The sequence below is a fragment of the Cydia pomonella genome, chromosome 1, assembly GCF_033807575.1.
Source record: "Cydia pomonella isolate Wapato2018A chromosome 1, ilCydPomo1, whole genome shotgun sequence".
Taxonomy (NCBI): Eukaryota; Metazoa; Arthropoda; class Insecta; order Lepidoptera; family Tortricidae; genus Cydia; species Cydia pomonella.
This window is the reverse complement of record NC_084703.1, coordinates 5,001,735-5,024,406: the sequence shown is the minus strand read 5'-3', so window position 1 is coordinate 5,024,406 and position 22,672 is coordinate 5,001,735. Positions and strand designations below refer to the sequence as shown.

At 38.5% G+C, this 22,672-nt stretch overlaps 1 protein-coding gene across 2 annotated transcripts in view; it reads left to right on the top strand.

Annotated features, from left to right (window-relative positions):
• The first annotated feature begins 14,184 nt into the window (after nucleotides 1-14,184).
• The window catches only part of LOC133519291 (beta-alanyl-dopamine/carcinine hydrolase), a 96,012-nt gene continuing 87,524 nt past the window's right edge, over nucleotides 14,185-22,672 (top strand). Inside the window, exon 1 of one of the 2 annotated variants that reach the window (XM_061853568.1) lies at nucleotides 14,185-14,240. In XM_061853568.1, coding sequence (XP_061709552.1) covers nucleotides 14,231-14,240 — 10 coding nt within the window. In that variant the 5' untranslated portion in view covers nucleotides 14,185-14,230. Of the gene's footprint in view, nucleotides 14,241-18,439; nucleotides 18,552-22,672 lie in introns of those variants that run through there. The other variant, XM_061853423.1, reaches the window with a different exon arrangement.

Here is a 22,672-nt window from a genome sequence, read left to right as displayed (position 1 = left end):
CGTTGTTTGACAAAGATCCTATGTCCACCTTCTGTCTCCATCAAATCAGCTTGATAAATAGCATTGTCACCCGACTTACATATTTTCAGCAAATTTTCAGCTTAATTGGAGGATTTGACCAGTACAAACATAACAGTTTTGAATGATTCACGATTAGTTTCACTAGAGTTAAATCACACCCGCCCGCTATTTCCAGTTACCCGTGAACAAGATGCATGTAACTGCATCGAAATATCGGGAGCTCAAAAACAATACAAAAGATAATCATGGTTTTTATCCCGATCGATTTAAGTCCAGTACAAACATAGTAACATAGCTACATATTTACAAGTAAATAAAAGTTTGTAACATAAAGAAAACTTCAATTGACTGACTACTCAAATCAGCTTCTGTACCCCTAGTGTAAATTTAGTCGATAGCGAAACGTGACGTACGCGTTTGCGTTAAGTCTCATTTTGTATGGGTTTTTGAACAGCGCGCCAAGCGGGACGTTTTGCAAAGTCAAAAATCTCATACAAAATGACACTTAACGCAAACGCGTACGTCACGTTTCGCTGTCGAAAATATTTACACTAGGGGTACTGTTTTCGAAATGTCAAAACGATTAGCCACTATGGAATCTGTATGAAAAACAGAACAATGTCGTCACTACTCTTTATATTTCTTTCGGATTTATTGAATTAAAATTACATCTGAATCCTACGGTCTAGGTTTTTCTAATATGTTCCTAGTGCTTTATTTCGTCGTACATGGTGTGAAATAATTTATTTTAAATACAAAATAATATTTTCACTTATTTTAAATATTAAGGCTCATTTAAACGGCGCGTGAACTCGCATGCGATTTTAATTACATTGCGGGCTATTGAAGTTACATTGAGTTCAGCCGACCGATCAAATACCGCAATGAAATGAATGCGCATGAGAGTTCTCGTTCCATCTAAATGAGCCCTTATGCTGTCACTCTTTATTTCAATGCGTGCATTAACTTATATTTTGTAGAAGTCTTGCCAGCTTTTTTTAATTTTTGACGTTGAAAGACATCCTCCTAAAGTCATCCGGTAAAGAACTAAAGGAGCGCTCGTAAATAGCCGTACAAGAACTAAATAAATAAATCTGTTCTTGGCTGAGCCCACATTGAAAATATTGTATAATATTGTATGGTATGTCTGGAAAAAATTCTCGGGTCAAAGTTGGAGAAAGTCAATATCAATATGAAAGTCGGTCCTCAAGTCCTCATACTCTTTTTGACGAGGTAGCAAGGTACCAAATGTAGTATTAAATCCCTTAACCGTAACGTGAAAGGTAAGGGTAATATTATAGTAAATTATGTGGCTGTTAAATTTGAGTGTGGGTTTATGAAACGAGCTGAAAGCAGCTTTCATAAAAACATCACACGAATGTCTTTATGCCAAATTATGTACAGTTAAATACACCGATTCATCTAAACATATAGTATTGCTTATAAAGTCTCTATGATATATTCAGGAACCGCAAGTTACAACCACCATTGCGGCATTCGATCACACTGTGCAATTGACATTTCATTTCGAAGAAATAGAAGTGACTTCTTGTGAGTTCAGAGACTTTTATAAACTAAATATTCCTCAATAATATAAAAACATTTAAAAAGATATATCTTAAAAAAGCATAACATAAAGGTACTTTAATGACAACCATACCTTAAAAGTTATCCGACGCCGCTTGCCGGCAGTTCATTCGCTGCTCAGACACACACACACATACAGATACACGGCACTACATGGAACACATACAAATACGTATCCATTAAATATATATGTAAGTAAAATAAAACTTGAAGGCTTGCGAGTTTCTTACACAGCGTCAAAACACACACTGAATTTCAGGAAAATAAGAGGTTCTATGAAATAATTCGTCAAAAGAATACAAAAGCCATGCTACTATAAATGTTTTAATTTTCCAAAGTACTAATATGAGTCTTATGCGGTTAAGATAAATTTTAAATTACAGCGAAATGTGAATATCATAGTAGTCAAGTATGATATATACCTTACGTCAAAAAGTCGTATATCGTAACGGCAGAAAGAAGAACGTTGTAAGTGCATCATAGTTGCATCTAGTGTTATACCGACAAGACTTGGTACTTGCCTAAGATATGCATAGAGTTAAACTAAGCTAACTCTGCATGCATTTGCAATGCCAAAGCGTGACAATGTAATTATTTCAAATTGCTATGAAAATATTACTTCATAATGATCATACTCACATTATTCAAAATTAGCTTAGACGGTATTCACCCAAACGTATAAAGAGGTTGACGAGTTCGCAACACGCGCGTGAATGGTCCCAACTAGTTGCGTTGGACTACGCGCTTGGCTCACATTCGTGCCAGCGATGTCACTGTGCGGGCACCATTCTTGGTGCCCGTGAGGCCTGTCCTTATACGAACTTCTAAGATAAGAAGAAGTCGCCTGCAGTATTTCTGGACTTATGCGACCTTCAAACCTTCAAGAAAAGAGCGTATTCCCATCTCAAAGGCCGGCAACACAGAACACACAACCTCTCTGGTATTGCGGGTGTCCATGGGCGGCGGTAATCGCTTACCATCCGGTGATTCGTCTACTCGTTTGCCTAAAATATCATTGATAAAAGTTTAGGATAAAGTTGAAGACTTAGTTTTCACCGACAGCATTTTTGGTACATACATCATTTTTCCTCCTCGTAGTAAGAGACACCTGTTCTTTGAGTACTGACGATATAATGAATGATATGCATAGCTATTAACATTATGTATTAATGTGTTAGTGTGCACAGCTGTTTCGCAGGATACACGGATTCTCCAGCGTTACTACATTAAAAGAATTCATTCTTAAAAATTCGCGGTGTAAATGGCGAGCTTATACCGGTGTACAGTAGCCATCAGATAAATGTGAACGGCTAAGGTGCTCAAAAATATCTGTACAAACGCCGTCACGCCTTGACAATAGAGGCTTGTTTAGATATTTTTGAGCAGCTTTGCTGCTCCAATTTATCTGATGCCGACTGTACGAGCAAGATGCATACATAAATAAGATAAAAAAAAAAAAAACTTCCCTTTCTTTTGGGTGCTAGTAACTGCAAAATAATAGTAGCCTATCTTGTTTAATGACTTTAGGGTACCTACTACATATGTACAATAGTTTTAATATTTATAATCAGGTTACTATAAATAGAGCAAATATGTATAATACGTGTAAAATGTAAATGGCGCCGATCCAGTCCCTAATTTTTTAACCATCAAAATATATATTTTTTAATAATGCAATGCAATTGACGTTTAATTTCGATAATACTTGGTCTGAAAATGGGGAAGCTAGTATGAGTGCTTTTAACTGAATAATATGGCATATATAGCTGTGGCATATAAATAAAATAAAAAACACTTTCCACCCTAGGGTGCAAAATGCAATATCCCACCCGGCTAACAGCCTATGAAAGGTGAACGATCCGAATAGGAGAAATGAAAAATAATGTACTTTTATATATTTATATTCGACTTGCTTTGCTAATTGATACCAGGTTTGTCGATATTTTATTTTGTCAATCTCTCGTTTATGCCATAAAAAGTTCTAGATCTATTGATAACTCATTATTTACTGGAAATACGTAAATACAACAAAATGGCAGACAGCTAATGACACCGTGGGTGTCATTAGAAGCATTTATTTTCTCATAATTACAAGACTTAGCATTGATAAATTGATTGAGTAAGATGCGTAAAATCTAAGACAATTTCGTGCTCGACAGGTAAATGAGATGGCGCTGTACAGCTCCATACATTTTGCGGTAACTCTGTCAAAAGTTGACGTTTGAAAATTCAGTGACCGCAAAACATATGGCACAGTACAGCGCCATCTGTTTTGTATCTCAAATTAAGGGGCACGTTTTTATCTTAGACTTTACCATTCTATTACAATCAATTCTCTGTGGTGTTAGGTAGTTGCATGCAAGACAGATTTTCACTGTAAATTTAATGCCTTTTAAATATTAGAAGAGTTTACTTGGAATCTATCCGTGTATTTTGTGTGGTGTATGTTTATATAAGTAAGTAAATATTCTTTACTGCACCAACAATTATACATTTTACATACATGTAAAACTACAATAGTTATTTACGATACAAGTGAAGAAAATAGGAAATGCGCAACGAGTGGTGATAAATTAAAACACGACCGAAGGGAATGTTTTAAATCGACACGAATTGCGAATTACCTATTCGCACGTGTATCGTACAACGTTTTACAGTACATATAGCTCTTTAAAGTTTCGACATATACACGGTAAGTGCTCATTCCCGCTCGCGTGTGGGAAAGTAGCTCCATCAATATATTATGTATGTACTGTAAATAAATTAAATTAATTATAACATGTAGGTATGTTTTTCCATTTGATTCAAAACATGTAACCCTTCTATTTTTTACAAGTTTTTATTTAACTTGCCGTGTTAGTATTTATGTATGTTATTGTGGGTCAAATCTTGGAAGTTAAATTGTCACCCACTTCCCGATTTCCGATTGAGCTGAAAATTTGCATACATTTGTACGTCGGGTGACAATGCAATATTATGGTACCATCGAGCTGATCTGATGATGGAGACAGGAGGTGGCGATAGGAACTCGTGATAAACCAACGCAACCTAATAGTGCTTAGGGTATTAAAATTGTTTTGATGAGTATTAGTTGCATTTGGAAAGAAAAGTACAATCAGCAATAAAAGCTTGTACCAAAAATGAAATATTTGTGGTTATCTGTGGTTGTGCACGCAATGGAACGTCAAGTACTGCCAACCCTAATTGCTCGTACAGTCACGTCTAAAAATATCGATACGAAAAATGTCCCAAAAATATGCATACACTACTTTAATATATGGACAATAAAGTCGTGTATACATATTTTTGACACTTTTTTCGTATCGATATTTTCAGACGTGACCGTACCAATTTTGAACGGAACGGAGACGTGAACTCCCAAACGCTGCAGGTTTTTCCCACTGGTTCCACATAAAACTTTACTTAGATACCGAATACTGGAGCTCGATCCAGATTTAACAACTTTTTACTTTGATTCGACCTTGAAGATCACACGCTGATTTCTGAGTATGAAAGTAAGTGTGTTGTGTGTTAGATGCGCTCCAATCATCAAGATGGATGTCAAGATACGTAGTGTCAAAACCAGTTCAAACTCCTAAGTATTAAAATCTGGATCGGGCTCCTTGAGTACCCGTGCTATAGCAGCCAGAGGGCCTACCGCGAACACCAAAGTTCGGAAATTTCTGGCAACTATCTCTTCTACTCCAATGAAGGCGTAATTAGACTGTCAGAGATAGTTGTTCAAAATTTACGAACTCGTTTTTCGCGGTTAGCCTAGGCTTCCCGTACTAGAATTACGAACGTATCCCGAGAGGAGGTCTTTAGGATGTACGGAAGTGGTACGATATGAACTATAATGGCTCCTCTACACGATGGCCCAGCGCTGGACCAGCGACATGGCCATGCGATGGTTGAAACTGTTGAAAGCACGCACTATGGAATGGGCCACGTGTAGACGCGTACGTACCATCGCTGGCCCACTACGTTCGATGAGCGGACGAAAAACCGACACCGTGGCCATCCCATCGCCATCCCGCCGCGCCATAAGCCGTCCGACATCACTACCCTTTCTACACGCTGGCCCATCTTAGTAGACAAGTATGATGGTCCATCGCAATATCATCAGCATATCGTAGTGGAGCGTGTGGGTGGGTGGGTGTGGGTGTAGGTAGAGGGGCACGCGGTGCAAAAATGGTTTATCATTATCTTATGGTTTGGACGTAACTTGATTTTGCTAATTTTATTCTCCAGGCGCCCACAAATACTTTAAAACTCTTTTTTCTCGACGTCATCGACAACATTAAATATATAAATACATACAAAATACCCATTTATAAATATATACTTCTCCCTCGCGTTGTCCCGGCATATTGCCACGGCTCATGAGAGCCTGGGGTCCGCTTGACAACTAATCTCCAGAATTGGCGTAGGCACTAGTTTTTACGAAAGCGACTGCCATCTGACCTTCCAACGTTACCAACGTAGAGGGTAAACTAGGCCTTATTGGGATTAGTCCGATTTCCTTACGATGTTTTCTTTCACCGAAAAACGACTGGTAAATACTTGGAGGATTCAAAAACTGGCCTTGACTGTAATTTTTTGTACAAAACAGTCTGCCGATTTTTGCGGGGGAGGGGCACGTCAAATATATGGCTATTTCTACGTAACGTACAAATAGCCATGTCAGATAAACATCAGTCCATACAATACATATTACCATTGGCCGAGCTTTTCGACAGAGGGGTAGGCTCTCCAGTTGTTGAATCCTCCAAATGATATTTCGTACATAAGTTCCGAAAATCTCATTGGTTGGATTTTTTTGGCGCCGCCGCCGGGGCCGACCACCGCGCAATACAGCTACACTCCACGACGACACGTTGCTACTCGGTGCTTCCGCACCGAGTAGCTGGCATGACACTACACTCTACACTAGCTAAATACATATAGGTAATTCACGACTCACCCTAAACTGCCTCGCAGCGCACGCGCGCTACGAGTGCCCGCGTCAATCCAAAGTATCAGTGTTTCGGGAGGCCCAAAACAGGAGCCCTCCAATTCACAGCCAGCACCCCCAGCTAAATTCGCAAAGAATCCTGTTGAGTACAGAACAAAAGAAAAAGGTACAAACATGTTTTTTCTTTGTTGTACGCTTATGAACAAACTCCTTTATCTATGTAGCAATTCAGTGAAAATCAGGATTATAAATGGATGGATGCACTGAAGAAATATGATCCATCGTTTCATTAAAATTAACTGCTTTATACGATATCAACAAATGTTTGAAAAATAGTAAAATACAAAACAGTAACATTTACGGTTTGAACATTTCTAAGTAAGTATTGAAAAAACGATAAAAATAAACGAACGGTCACTACATTTTAGTTAGCTAAAAGGTACACAATACAATAAAATTTACCGTCTTTTCAGAACAGTAAAATTTATTGTTGTGTTCGATAGGCTCACGTGGAACTGTTTAAAGCATTAAACGTTAATGCAATTTCAAGTTTTAAAAAAAAAAATTTTCAGTGTAGTAGCGTACTTATAAAAAATGTAAATGAAGTCTTTACTCATATACTTGTCTGTACCTACGGTTGACAAAATTAAATGTACATTATCAATGGTACAGACAGCGTGTGGGCGTTTAGAGATCGCAGATAATACATAATTTACAAGCTTTTATTTAGCTTGCCCTGTTAGTATGTAATTTTATTTTGTTAGTGTCAAATCTTGAAAGCTAAATTTGATCCACTTCCCGATTTCCGATTGAGCTGACAATTTGCATACATATTGTGAGTCAAGCGACAATGCAATATTATGGTACAATCGAGCTAATCTTCATCATCTGATGCAATATTATATTATAATATATATCATAGGAACTGATATTTTTGCAAGCTTTGTTGAACTGGATATTGTTTCAGTTGAGTATACAACTGTACGTATTCATTGCTCATTAGTAGTTTTCATTGATAGCCGGGGGGCGTCTCACAGAATAGATAAAAACCATATGTACTCTTATAAAGTTCACTTGGTTACTCAACAACCGGCGTGTTTGGCTAGATCACTAATATGCCTACAACTACGTTCAATAAGTTCAGAAGTTCAGAGTCTATACAGGAAAATATAATAAGTATCTATAGTAGATCTAGTCGAATTGGGTCACTGGGCGAATCGGGTCAGGTTAAAAAAAATGTTGATATTAAAAATATTGCTTATGACTGGCGTCGCAGGCTAACAGAAGACATGTACAACGCTATTTTAGTCATATCAATGCAATATTTTAAATACCTATCTACGGATTTCTCATCATTAACCGATTCACCCCTTGATCCGATTCGCCCTTTGATCCAATTCACCTCGGTCTATCCTATGTATTTTACGAGTAAAAAGCGCTGGTCATTCATGTTCGGAACCACTACCTTGTCGGTGAAGGAAAACATCGTGAGGGAACTTGTACCTACACATCTGCGAAGAAATTCAAAGGTGTATATTTAGTCCCCAACCCGTATTAGGCCATCGTGACGACTATAACCCTAGCCATATGGCGCATGATTACGACGTATGTAGGCTAAATTATTATTATTTTATGAATATTTTTACTAAATAGGCGAGCCACAATACAATATTTAAAGAGTTCCCTAGATTTCACCAAGACCCTCATAATTAGATCCTGATATAATTATGGGACGAACTGTGAAATACATTCAAACAAAAAAATAAGATTACTGTGGTCTAGATCGTCTATAACCAAAGACCGTCTACAAGCTCTTTCGTCGCTTTCAACTCATGCGATTACACAGATTCACATACTGAAGTTCGGAAGGGCAAGGCGTGAAGTTCCTCCTTTATGTTTGCGTTTGAACGAAGTACGTACCAGCAATAAATTGTATACCTTCTCCACATAGTCCTCATTTTTCGAAATTGGTTCGAGGAATCGGGGAACTACCTAACAATAAAAAACAAAGGTCTCGAAAGAATTGGGAGCTTCCTTCGAAACCTTGAAGCCGCTTAGTAATAAAATAATCAATAGGTAAGTTAACTGTTTAAGAACAAAGTTACAGTGTTCGTACTTAGCCCATTATAAAGAAAATAAATAAGAAAATAAGATGGTACGTACCATACCAAACAAATGTACCACACTAGTTATTTATAATAAATTACTTACGATTTAAGCACACTGGAAAATCTCACATATCGCACAGAAACTGATAAATCACGGACATCACATTCGTTATCCTTGTTAAAAATCACCACTAAACAATATCAATCTGTACACGGGAAGTTTGCGGTCGTGTTAGAGTTTTTACACAAACCACAATGAGGCACTTTACTCCTTCCATTTATTATTTACCGAAAGTAATAAAATTTTACTATCGATCACACTCTGACAACACATCAAAATGACAATTATTGTATACGTTATAGTCAAGGAGGGTTATATATACATATATTCTCTTTGGTTGCAGCCATAGATAGTATCATACTGAGAAGGTGAGAAGCACTCTTTATAAAATAATCAAAGTGCCTGTCGAGATTTCAATAGCAAAAAGTCACCCTCGCTTGACGAATAAATAAACTTCTTAGGCGCTTTCAATAGAACTTAAAGTAATGCCTTTTTAATTAAAATATTTTTTTCTGGGGCTTCTTACAGTAGTTACAGTACTGTATTGATAAAAATAATTTTCATTTTCACGCCATGAAGTGTCTTTGTGTCGTTGGTTTTGTTCGTTTATTTTTTTTTAATTGGTCATTCTTCGTTTATATTGAGATAAGGTGTTTTCATTTCTTATCGTGGCCGTGACAGCTATCACTCCAGCAGAATGTTAATTTTGGAGACACAAAGTATACTAGACTGACAGCTGACACAAGAGCGACAAAAACTTAAATAATATACCTATATGTATAGTAGTATATTTTTTCCTTATACTAAAAGGTTGGCAGTTCCCTTTCCCTGTATCTTGTCCAGGCAGGGGCATTGTCGTACCCCAAGGTGATAGACACTATCGACATTTAGTACCTATCAATTCAGTATTCAATAAGGAATCCGTACACTCCGTACACCCCGGAGGTATAATTTTTTTTTGCAGTTGAGGATAGAATGCTAAAGAGCATTCCATGAAGTTGTCTATACCGTTGTGAAGAATCTTACCTGCAAAAAACTATGAAACACATGAGATAATCTTGGAATCAAAATATAAATATCTTAACCAAATATTAACCGATACCAACCGTTACTAACTTGTCCTGAAGATGTGCCGTTTAATGATATAAAGTTATAAGCAACTTGCCTATAAGCTTTTATAATATGTCATCCCTCGAGTAGGTACTGTTGAAAAAAGGTAACTTATTCGTAAAAATAACACACTTAAAATGAGCGGTAGTTTTTTATATAATCCGAGCAATCTGCCATGCTTTTAATCATCACTACACCTTATAAAACAAAGTCCCCCCGCCGCGTCTGTCTATATGTTCGCAATAAACTCAAACACTACTGAACGGATTTTCATACGGTGTTCAACTATCAATCGAGTTATCCTTGAGGAAGATTTAGGTTTATAATTTATTAACGTTTTGTGTAACCCGTGCAAAGCCGAGACGGGTTGCTTGTTGAATATAAATTAAATAACGTGTTTTTAATTAAGTATGCCGCCTTTTTATTTGAATGTTGGCTAGACAGTTGTGCGAATTGTACCCTAGGCAGTAAATTTAGCTTTTGAACGTAATTGAAATGTTTTGAGTCAATACTTTATAAATAAGAATAAATTCTTCTGTACTTGCTGATCAAATATTCTTTGTCATAATATATGTCCCGCTGGATCGCGATAGGTGGCGTTCTCTCGTTTTGGAGACCAAGATTCTTTTTGGATCGCTGAGCCAAAACAGTCAGTCAGTCATAATATATGTGATGTACTTTTTTTAGCTGAAGACCGTGATGGATGGCGCAAGCATGTTGTGGAGGGGAGAAAGCTATGCGACCAAGCCTGGTTTAATACGTTAGATAGCAGAAGGTGTCGCAGAAAGCAAACCGGGACTAGAACCTCAGGTGGCATGAGCTTTCTCTGCCAAAAGTGTGGGAGATCGTGCCGCTCACGCATCGCCCTCCGCAGTCACCAAACCCGTTGTCTAAACAGCAATGCTTAAATCGTCTGCAATAGACGCAAAGGCCTGTGATGAGTTTTTTTATACCACGACGGTGGCAAACAAGCATACGGACCGCCTGATGATAAGCAGTTTAGTCAGGGACTGTCTTATTTCAAACATAGAGAGAATCATACTGTCATTGTATTACGCTAGTACTGGTACCCAAAAGAAAGGGATGACATTTTTTTGTTCTTATTTACTGACAAATTTGATTTGCCCAACTTGTATTTGTTGTGAATATTCAATTCGGACTAAGTCTTTTAGTTTTATTCACCTTGATGATATATAATCGGTCGTGTATGGTCTATTGCAGCCACCTTTGGGATGGATCCGCCAAGTATCAGCTAGCCGCCTTAGATTCTATAGACAAACGCGCTATTGGGGATGCGAGAGTGGTAGAGGCTAGACTGCAGAGCCTAGAACACCGTAGAAAGGTAGCCTGTTTATCGGTATTCTACAGGACACATTTCGCGGAGTGTGCGATAGGATTACATAATCTTATCCCCCAACGCCACCGTGTTCTGCCATCATGAGAACGGCTAAGGAGTGAAATTCACTTCCTACAAATCTATTCCCAGTCCACTATAACTTGGATGTTTTTAAATAGAGAGTGAATAGACATCTTTTAGGTAAGCATGTTCCATCAGATTGTGGTCAAATGCTTACCTATTCGTAATTTTAAAAAAAATGCTCTTTGGTTCACCTGTCAACTGTCAAACAAAAAACGATTTTCTTTTCTGTTAATCTTAATTTAACAGTTTTATTCGAAATAATATAACTAAAGATGTGAACCATTATAAAAAACATGGAGCGAGTTGTTTATTTTCATGCCCATACCTAGAAGTTTACCATCAACATCACATTTAACATCACCAGAGTGTACCATATATGTGTGTGTCATATAAAGTAAAATTGGTCAAATCGTAAATAAACTACGAGCCAGTCCCTCAATAGGGACCGTGCGCGTTGGAGGGTCTGCCATCTTGTGGCCTGAATCGGAACAATAAACATGTACATTTACACGTCACGTCTTTTCTTGTGCATAGTAGATTCTGCCATCTTGTGGGCTACATCGGAACAATAAACATCACATTTACGCCTCGCGCCAAAAATCTGATGGCTCCTGTGCTGCCGCCTACAGTTCATGCACGCTCCCTATATCTCAAGAAGTTTGAAACGCTGGACCCTGTGCAGGTAAGCGAATTCTTTATATATTTCAAATTAATCACGATCTAATGATTAAATCAATTTTGTATCAAACAGAAATATACGCGAACGATTATATTAAGATTTTCTTACAAATTGAAAGTGGAAAAATTCACCGTCGTGGATGAGACTTGAAGCCACGACCACTGGATCGCTACCTTTAATTTGCGGACGATAAACTGACACCGTGGCCATCGCATCACCATCCAGCTGTGCCATAATGGCACACTCCATCTTCGATCTCATCCTCACTTTACATCACGTATAAATACTTTTTTCAACAGCCCAGCAGTAAAAACATTGTTTGGCAATAAAAAAAAACATGTCCGGCTTTTAGGGCAAAATGTCCGGCCTTATATAGTGCGCAGTCCGGCCTTTGCATTTTATGGCCTGGCAACCCTAGCCATAACCTATCCGACACCACTAGACCGCGGGCCGAGAGCATATATCAAAACAGTCAGCCGGTTTTATCGCGGTGGAAAGACCGTCAGTTGATGACATGAACATGTAAAAAATACGCGCCTTACCACTTTGTCCGCAAAGTATGCGTAAAGTGTAACATGTATAACCGTTTATTTGGACGTCTCATGCAATGCTACATGCAAAAAAAAATTTTTTAAATTATTATCATAAATGTAAAGCGCTTTATTTTTTAACTATTCTCGCGATTTGAGCACCTTGGCCGCTCAGTACCCCTAGTGTAAATATTTTCGACAGCGAAACGTGACGTACGCGTTTGCGTTAAGTGTCATTTTGTATGAGATTTTTGACTTTCCAAAACGTCCCGCTTGGCGTGCTGTTCAAAAACCCATACAAAATGAGACTTAACGCAAACGCGTACGTCACATTTCGCTATCGACTAAATTTACACTAGGGGTACTGATGTATCTGATGGCGACTGAGTAATGTTTTGTTATTTAATGCTACTATGTTAATGGATTTAGCCTTTAACTTAATTTTATTTCTTTTAATTTGTTGATGTACCATATTTGGGTGGATGACCTTTGTTAATGAAATAACGATAAGCCTGATTCTAAAACCAGTTTTGATAAGGGTAAGCCAGTATTTTCCTGACAGAGCACGTTATAAAAAAAAACCCTTCAAATAAAAAGTTTATAGGTAAACTTCTTTTAAAAATTAGGGATTTAGCCTTATAATTTATGGTTGAAGCCTGCTCATTTAGCTTCACGCGTTTCACCGGCGTCGACCGTCGCTATGTCGTCAACGGAGGACATTTTGAATGGAGGAAATGGCGGCTCGCGGCGGTGACAGACACGAGCTACGAGCAAAACTTCGAACATGCCAGATCGCCAAAGAAACTTATTAGGCGTTTTAAAGTACGCGTACTTAGGCTGACACACAACCGAAAAAGGTCGTCGAGCCGTAAGCACAGAATAAATAATAGTACTACCGTACAGAAAGGAAACTTCCTACAAAGCCGAAGTTTAACGGCGATTCAGGGCCGAATCATGTTGTCCCTATCTAATGTATGGAACTATCCCTTTCGGCTATTTAGGGTTGTCAAAATTCATGAAATTATCTGTGGTTGTGCACGCAAAGGTACGTCAAGTTTTTCCAACCCTAATAATTGCTCGGAGCAATGCTGAGCCGAACGGAACCGAAAAAGCCCGAACGCTCTAGTTTCCTCCCCCTTCTAACTTGCTCGCATGACGCACGTCTATCACCCACTTATATGTATAAAAAGTGTGTAAGGTGCATTGGGATAACTTCGAAAACTTGGGGTAGTTATAAAAATGGCAAATATTTTCCATCTATTGGTCACTTTCTGGCCACTTCAAAAATGTACTACTATTAAATATTGTTCCTTTACTTTTTGTTTATTACATGTCGTCTATTTAAGTTTACAAGTGCAATACAATACAATACAAATCCTCTTTATTGCATAACCTCATGAAGATAGAGGTAAACAACAGGCGGCCTTATCGCTACAGGGCGATCTCTATCTCTCCCAGACAACCTTAGGTAGTGGAGAAATGAAACTCGTAATTTAACTAAGTACTTTTTTAAAAACATAGATGTAGTTCACACAAATGATTATTCTGTTGACACAGCTGTTAATAGATCTACTCGATACCATATATAATAACTATCACTGTCCTGGTAAAGCTTATTACATAAGCCGCAAGGTCGAATATCATTTGGCAGTCGAAGTAAATAGATTATGACTCGTAAAGAGATAAGGCTAATGCAATTATACTTTACATTGGTTTCCTGACGTTCGAGACAGTTTCACGCGGATCTTTTGACGGATAGCATGGCGACTGGTGAGTGTTTTGTTTATTTTACGTCAGTAGTTTGTAAAGTATAGGTTTATTCGCACCGCGCCGCAACATCTGACCGGCCGCGCACAACATTTATCAAAGGCTAGAAGCGATTAGCGAGTTCTTACTTCGCGCGGGAGTGTAGTGTATATTACATATATGTTGCCATTGCCATAAGCAATGAATTCCCCTGACATGTCAGGATTTTTGGTTCTTTGTGAGGATTGCGAGAGGACTTCACTCACAGACCGCTAGAAACTAGCTTAAAGTTTAGAGTTGAGCATAGGTTTATGAAGGTTATGCTACCACGTATTGTGGCGAGTGAAGGCGCTAAAGGCCCACGAAACGTTTTGGAATATGGGAATTATAATCTTCTGCTAAGTTAAACGGACTAATAAGCACCTTACTGTGTTCCACTTTCGACTAAAATGTCTTAATACATTGAGTTATTATTACTATAGAGAAGCCATACCAAACAATGAAATTATCGCAATCTGTACCACGCGACCAAAACGTGGTAAGCGCCGTGCAATTCATAGCGCTTACGCGTTTAGATCGCGAGATTCACGCTCCGATTTTAAGGTTTGTTGTCATAACCGTAGAAGCAGAGCTGTAGTAATAATAGTTCAATGCCTAAAAGTGCCTTTTTATCCACAAGAACGAACATTGCAAAGCGAAATACAAATAAAACTCATGCGTTATCTGAGTAAGGATAAACATTGTTAAGGAGAGCAGTATTTCAAGGTAACATTTATTATCTAAATGGAACTTCGTCATATTAAATTAAAAATAGCAGGTAGGTACTTATTATGTAGTACTTCATCAAGGCGTTTACCCAAAAAAGCTGCATGGCGTATTTTGCGGTTATATTATTGTTATTTGAAGCCTGATGTCGCGTCCCAATGCTGGGCAAAGGCCTCCTCCCAATTTTTCCACAGATTTCTATCCAGTGCTGTGTCTGGCCACTCCTTCAAGAAGGAGTCCAGTTAATCCCGCCATCGCCGGCGGCGTCTGCCAGATCCTCGATTTGAGTTTAGTTCCCACCCAGTGGCGGTTTTGCCCCACAACTCATTCGGCATTCGGCAGACGTGATCAGCCTAAGCAAAGTAAAATGTTGAAGGGGAATTTTTCAGATTCCACTAAACTCGATACGGATAAGTGTAATAGCTGACCTTCTGGGGCCTGTTTACCGATTGATTAATGTTTATTGCGAGCTCATACATTTGCTACTACATTTTATTTACAATAACAATATACATAATATACATATATAAACAGAGGATTACTATAACTAGATAAAATCTAAACTAAACCTAAACTAGGCTTTTAGGCTTGAGGCATTGTACCAAGGATGCTGGCGGTATTTCCTCGTTGTATCGCAATCACGTTGTGCGAAGAAGCCGCCAGCTCTTCGGTCACCAGTTACGTCAACCAGACGCTTCGCGATTTCTGCAAAAAACTTGTGCGCGCTGGGACCCCATGGATCTACTTTCAACGCCAAATGGTACAAAACGGTACTCTCTACCAAGGCTCTTATATTTATTATTAATACATTGCAAAATTGCGGCGCATTCCGCCGTTGCGTTGTTAATCAATGTGTAAACAGATCCCGGTATTAAGAAGGCCGGCCACACTTATCCCGCAGTCACACTTTGCCGTATTTACCTTACACTCAATAGCAATGAAAACGGATCACTCTGAGTAGATATAGACATTTCCATGCTATAAATATGTAAAATACTCTCATATTTTCCTACTTTAATTTATATAAGTACAGTCAGCAGTATTAGCTAGGTGTTCGGAATAATCCGAATAAAACTTTATTGGCCCTGGTAACTTTGTGCTAACCATACAAAATGTCAAATTAGAAACGAAACAAAAGCAACAAGCTTATAAAACAACATTTCATTCGGGGAAAGTATAAGAGGATACACCGCGGCCGCGCGAAATCGGCTTTTAATACAAACGTAGTCCTCATTTTACTCTTCGGATATTAACATTATTAGAAATAATTTGATACAGTTTATTGTACATCAACCTCAGCTATGTTCCTATATTTTTGATATTATCACTTTTTGTAATTTAACTATGTTCTTGCAGTAAAATTATTGATTGATTGATTGAATTAAATACTTCCAATGACACTTGACATGATCTCGATTTTCTGTCGTTGTTGACTGTACATAACGAAATTAGAAGGTTTGTCACTTTTGAACCTTATCGCCGTTACAAATAATCGAAAAGTATCAAGAATTCATTCTAGACCTGTATCCTTACCACGAGTTTGACACTGATATATTCGTATCTCCTTCATACTGACATTGATGCAAGCGAGATGCACTGCGTTTCGATATACGCAGTCGCTAGCGCTTAAGACCGCAGGAAAGTCGGCCGGGCCGGGACGGCTGATAATTCAGTTTTCTACAGTAAGCATCACGTGATCACCGATCACCCGTCATAGAAAGAGAAGTGTACGCCTCGTCCCGGGCCTGGACCGTTCTAGCGTGAGTCATCCTTAAGGGTACTGTGGAAAAAGCATGCATATATTTGCATATGGTACCCTACCTACTTGTCACTCTTAAAACCTATGGCCTTATTTCCACCATAAAAAAACCGGGCAAGTGCAAGTCGGACTCGCGCACGAAGGGTTCCGTAACTTTATTTATAAAAACGACAAAAAAATTATGTTTGTTGTATGGGAGCCCCCCTTAAATATTATTTTATTCTGTTTTTAGTATTTGTTGCCATAGCGGCAACAGAAATACATCATCTGTGAAAATTTCAACTGTCTAGCTATCACGGGTCATGAGATACAGCCTGGTGACAGATGGACGGACGGACGGACAGCGAAGTCTCAGTAATAGGCTCCCGTTTGACCCTTTGGGAACGGATCCCTAAAAACAGACACATTACCCGTATTTTCAATAGAAGCTATCAGATTAGGAATATAACTTAAACCAATTAGTTAATATCGGCTTAGTTTAATCCAATTGACCTATTAAAAAGGCCTATCTAGTATTTTAAATGGAAACCTGTCAGCAGTATATTTCGGTCCGAAATCGGGTCGGACCGGTAACATACTTGACGTCACGCAATTTTAGAGCAGGGGTCTATTTTTTCTAACACAAGGCCACATTACACCTAGATAAATTCGAATGGGCTAAAACATGGCCTTCAGTTCTCTCACTTCCTTTCGGTGGACCAGATGAGAAGAGTTTGCGGCCTGGGGCCTAGTTCTCGAAAGGTATTAGAGTAGTCCATGAACTGTCAAATCGTAGGATTTACCATGCCAACACACTAATGAAATGAGTCTAATACCGTTTGAGAAATGGGCCCCTGGACGTTATAAATATTGCCCCGCTGAAATTTCGGATCTTCTCATATTTTTGTATGAGGATTGAGTTTACATTCCTAATAATCTATGGCTAACTCCTATCCTATCAATAACTTTTTTGAGACTTGCCGCTACGTGAACATCTGAACATCACGAATACTGTCAAATAATAAATATTATGAATTATTACAAAAAAAATGTGTTTGATACTTTTCTATATGCATGACATTTACCTACTATTATTATTATTCTTTTTTATATTTATTAATTTTTTTTATTGACTTTTTTTATATAATACTTTATTTTATTCTGACATTGTTATACTTTATTCTTAATTGGTTTTAATGACATGCATACTGAGAGTCCAAGTATTGTACGCCAAATTCTGGCTGATTGTGATGTAACAAAATACTAACCCTACCACCATTTATAACCACTCACATTCAAACAATAAATAATTTGTATTTGTATTTGTACTGCATGTAGTTCACAAATTGCGGGCATCTTTCTCTGTCATTCTAATAACGCTTTGTAATAAAAGGAACGAATGTGCGAACTTTGGTGTTCACGGTAAGGCCCCGGTAGTTGGGTCAACCGTGGTTCGAACCCGTACCATTAAGTGTACATACGTACGAAATATCATTAAATTGCTCCATTATCTTTTCATTTAGGCATTGCCGTTGAGTAATTTCATCTTTTCCTTAGCGAACTTCCTCTAGCCCATCCATTGCATTTCTCAATGCAATTAAATATGTAATTGTCTCCTGGATTGAGTAACAGTTTTTCCCCTGAACAACCTCCAAGTATACTTGTATTGTATGGCGACTAGCTGGTGAGTTAGTCTACAGGTAACCATCACCCTGACAGGTAGAATTTCGCTGCTATGCCGTTTTCTTCGGTATTCTGGCAAATAGTTCTGTCTTTTATTACTATACTCAGTGCTGTGGCGCTTAGGGGCTTTGTGCTGGCCAGTCCTGATGGTAAGTCCAATACTAAACACGCTATCAGGCTATGTCTATCATAAACATCATTTTCAATAATACACAAGACACATGTTTTCGATATATTATATAAGTCAGCGGCCGATCGTAAGGTTACTATGTAATGTTTTGACTTAAACCGATAGGATAAGATTGGTTCGTTAGGTTGCCTCAGATGCCCGCGGCGAAGGGCAAACTGTCCAGAAATAGGAGCCCTGCGTAGAGGAGCTCCGTTGACTCAGGGAACGAAACAATGATTTTCACGTTCACTATATTGCCCAGGTATTTCTTAATCAGCCTTATTTTATGATTGGCCGCCGACAATATCAGTCCCAATCCGAACTAGTTCCAAAATTCGAGTGTTCTCATAATATATAGGTACCCTAAAGTTTAATGTCATAATATGTGACGTTCTACGAGTAAAGGGACCTTATGGCGGTCAGCGCTTACGCTGTTACAGAACTCTCAATACCAATCCGGTGCACCGCGACGTAAGCGCCAACCACCATGTTTTTCAGTTTTTATTTGTTGAATATCGAAAATAAATAAAACCTAACTTCCTTATTCATAAAAATAAGCCTCAAGGCCCTCAAGCGTTGACACACTCGCGCCGTCTCACCTTCCGGGCACCAAAAGTGATGCTGGTCATGCCGCGTCCATAGCAGAAGACCGCAAACGCCGCAAATACAAGGTGCCCGTGAGCATTGCGAGAGATTTTAACGGTGCATTCCTGACGGCAACAGAAGGAAAAAATGTTATATGACTTTTTGTGAAATTCGAGAAAAAAAAATTTTTTTTTGTTTATTTTCCCTTTTTTTGAACACTCTTGTACATAAAACGTAATTTTTATTGATAAACACATAACCTAAAATTAACTAAAAAGTTTTTTTTTTTATTTGGGGGTAGCTTCTCGAATACATTTTTAAAATTTTTCGATGTCAATCAATAGGTATGTCCAGACTAGACCTCAAAGTGGCAATACCGCAGTCAAAAATGTGTTTTGTACCGACTTATGGCGAAAGAATGATTTCGAAAAACATTTAATTATCTCTGAAACTACCTAATCCAGAAAATTTTATATGACATTTTAGTTTCTAAATATTACCAGGCATGCTTAGTTAAAATGTCTCGCAATGCTCACGGGCACCTTGTATGCCACCCTCTATTTTTAGACGTTTGGGGTCGAAACGCTGGGGCCGTGGGGGCGAAGCGCGCGCCGGCTGTACAAAGACTTAGCGGCGCGCCTTATAGACGCCACAGGTGACCAGAAGCGTTTTCCCGACGTTTTACCATGGCGAAGCGACGTGCGAATCGAATCCCGCGTGCTAAGCGCCAATCAGGGCTATAACCGCGAAAATCGAAGTTCGTCAATTGCGGACATTTTTCTTTGTCACTCTAATTACGTATTAGTGAGAGTAAAAGAGAAAGATCCCCGCAATTTGCAAATTTCGGTTTTCGCGGTAGGCCCCCAGGTATTATAATGCCTCTTCGATTTTTGCCATACGATTAAGAGGCAAAATTAGAAATCTAATTTAGACTTTGAAACAAATTCTATTATATCCTCATGCTGTTTCTTTTGTTCCGAGCAAACTAAATTATGTTTCTCTTCACCACATTACCTTATTATTTACTTGTTATTTTATTTACATGTTATTGTTTACTTGTACTTTTCCTATGTTTACTTTGATTTTGATCACTCACTCCAACGACAACCTGGGATGGCAGCATGGTTCCATTTTTATCACTTGTCACTACGCCCGTCACTTTCGCGCTTACATACTTGTTAGAACGTGACAGGCATGGTGACAAATGATAAAGAGCCGACCATCTTAGCCCTACTGGCATCCTTTCGGATAGTTTCAATATATCTACGACTTATTGGTTGATTTCTCTCACCTCTGCTCGTCTCCACCTTGCATTGCGAGACATTTTAACTAAGCATTCCTGGTAATATTTAGAAACTCCTCTGGAGTTGCAGGCGTACATAGGCTACGGAAACTGCTTACCATCAGACGGACCGTATGCTTGTTTGCCACCGACGTAGTATAAAAAAAAAATGTTATATAAAATTTTCTGGATTAGGCCTTGTTTCAGAGATAATTAAATGTTTTTAGAATTAAATGTTTTCTTTCGCCATAAGTCGGTACAAAACACATTTTTGACTGCGGTATTCCCATAGTTTTTTAGTTAATTTTAGGTTATGTGTTTATCAATAAAAATTACGTTTTATGTCTCCTGTACATAAAACGTAATTTTTATTGATGTTCAAAAAAAGTTCTCAAAATCAGTGTTCAAAAAAAGGGAAAAAAAAAACAAAAAATATATTTTTTTGTCGAATTTCACAAGTCATATAACATTTTTTGCTTCTGTTGTCATCAGGAATGCACCGTTAAAATCTCTCGCAATGCTCACGGGCACCTTGTATAAGCAGCCTAATACTACTGCATTATATAATATAATAATGCCTTGATCACACGTACCGAGTACAGTGGCGAGAGAGTGCCCTCGGCCGAGTGTTCGTTTCTACTTTGTAACGAGTACTCGGCCTAGTACTCGACCCAGTAATATGACAATCGAGTCACTCGGATTTCGTATTGTTTACTAGGCTGAGTGCCCACTCCCACACTGCACCCATACCCCGCGCCGACTCGCTCGCCACTCGACAGGTGTATGAACACAGCCACTGTGGCAAGTGCGGCGAATTATTGCTAATCACGTTGAAGCACTGGGAGAATCTTACACCTTTAAACGAGCAATTAATTTTAATATTAAAATAATTAAAAAAAATCTTTATTTCTTAAAGACTCGGCTATGTTACTCGGAAACGGCTCTAACGATTTCTATGAAATTTGCTATAAGGGGGTTTTCGGCGGCAAAACATCGATCTAGCTAGGTCTTATCTCTGGGAAGACGCGCATTTTTTAATTTTAATACTCGGTACAAAACTCGGTCTCGCAGATGTGAAATAATGCACTGACGAATTTCTCGAAAACGAACTGACTCGTCAGGAAAATTAAAAATGTATGTAAACACCTACTTACCCATCGTACTCTGTAACTGTAATCCACGTGTAATCAAGGCATAACTGTTTGTCTTGTTCGGAAACAATGAATCATTAGAATCGCGGCATATTGAAATAAATTAGTTACAATAATGAGTTTTGAAGTTTGTGACGATTAAATAATAACAAATGCGTTAAGAGTTATGTTATTTGAGCCCATTGCTTATTAACATAAATGTCACAGACGCATCAACAATTTTTTTCTGCAATTTTTATTTATTTAGGTATCCGTGCTTCCCGCTAAATAAATAGTAAATAAGTAGTAAATAGTAAATTTTCCAGATGATTGTGAAACCTCCTGCCTCCTGACAAACAAATAAGTTGTTTGCATTTCATGATACCACAATAACCAGTTTTTTTTTTATACTACGTCAGTGGCAAACAAGCATACGGCCTGCCGGATGGTAAGCAGTCTCCGTAGCCTATGTACACCTGCAACTCCAGAGGCGTTACATGCGCGTTACCGACCCTAACCCCACCCCCCTCGTTGAGCTCTGGCAACCTTACTCACCGGCAGGAACACAACACTACGAGTAGGGTCAAGTGTTATTTGGCTGCGGTTTTCTGTAAGGTGGAGGTACTTCCCCAGTTGGGCTCTGCTCTAGATCTGGAATGACATCTGCTGTGCTGTGCCCTACCACACAAGGCGAGATGACATTCACATTGCCCATACCTCTCTTTTGGACGTAGTTTAAGGACATACCAAAGGGTCAGTTCTGGGCTATAACCGCGAAAATCGAAATTCGTCAATTGCGGGGATTTTTCTCTGTCACGTCTTAGTGAGAGTAAGAGAGAAATATCCCCGCAATTTGCGAATTTCGGTTTTCGCGGTAGACCCCCTGAAAGCGCGGGTTCACTATCTGTAACATTTTATTTAATTTTTGTACTCCAGCACTTATATTTGTTGACCGCCAGTGAGATCGATATCAACTTCATAAGAAGCACGGCGCGTGGGGGTGGGGCCCTTGTCTATATAACATCATAACAGCAGTGTTGTTAAGAATATTCATACAATATTATGCAACTGTTGTATTTTTTAATGCCGACTTCGAGGCAAAAA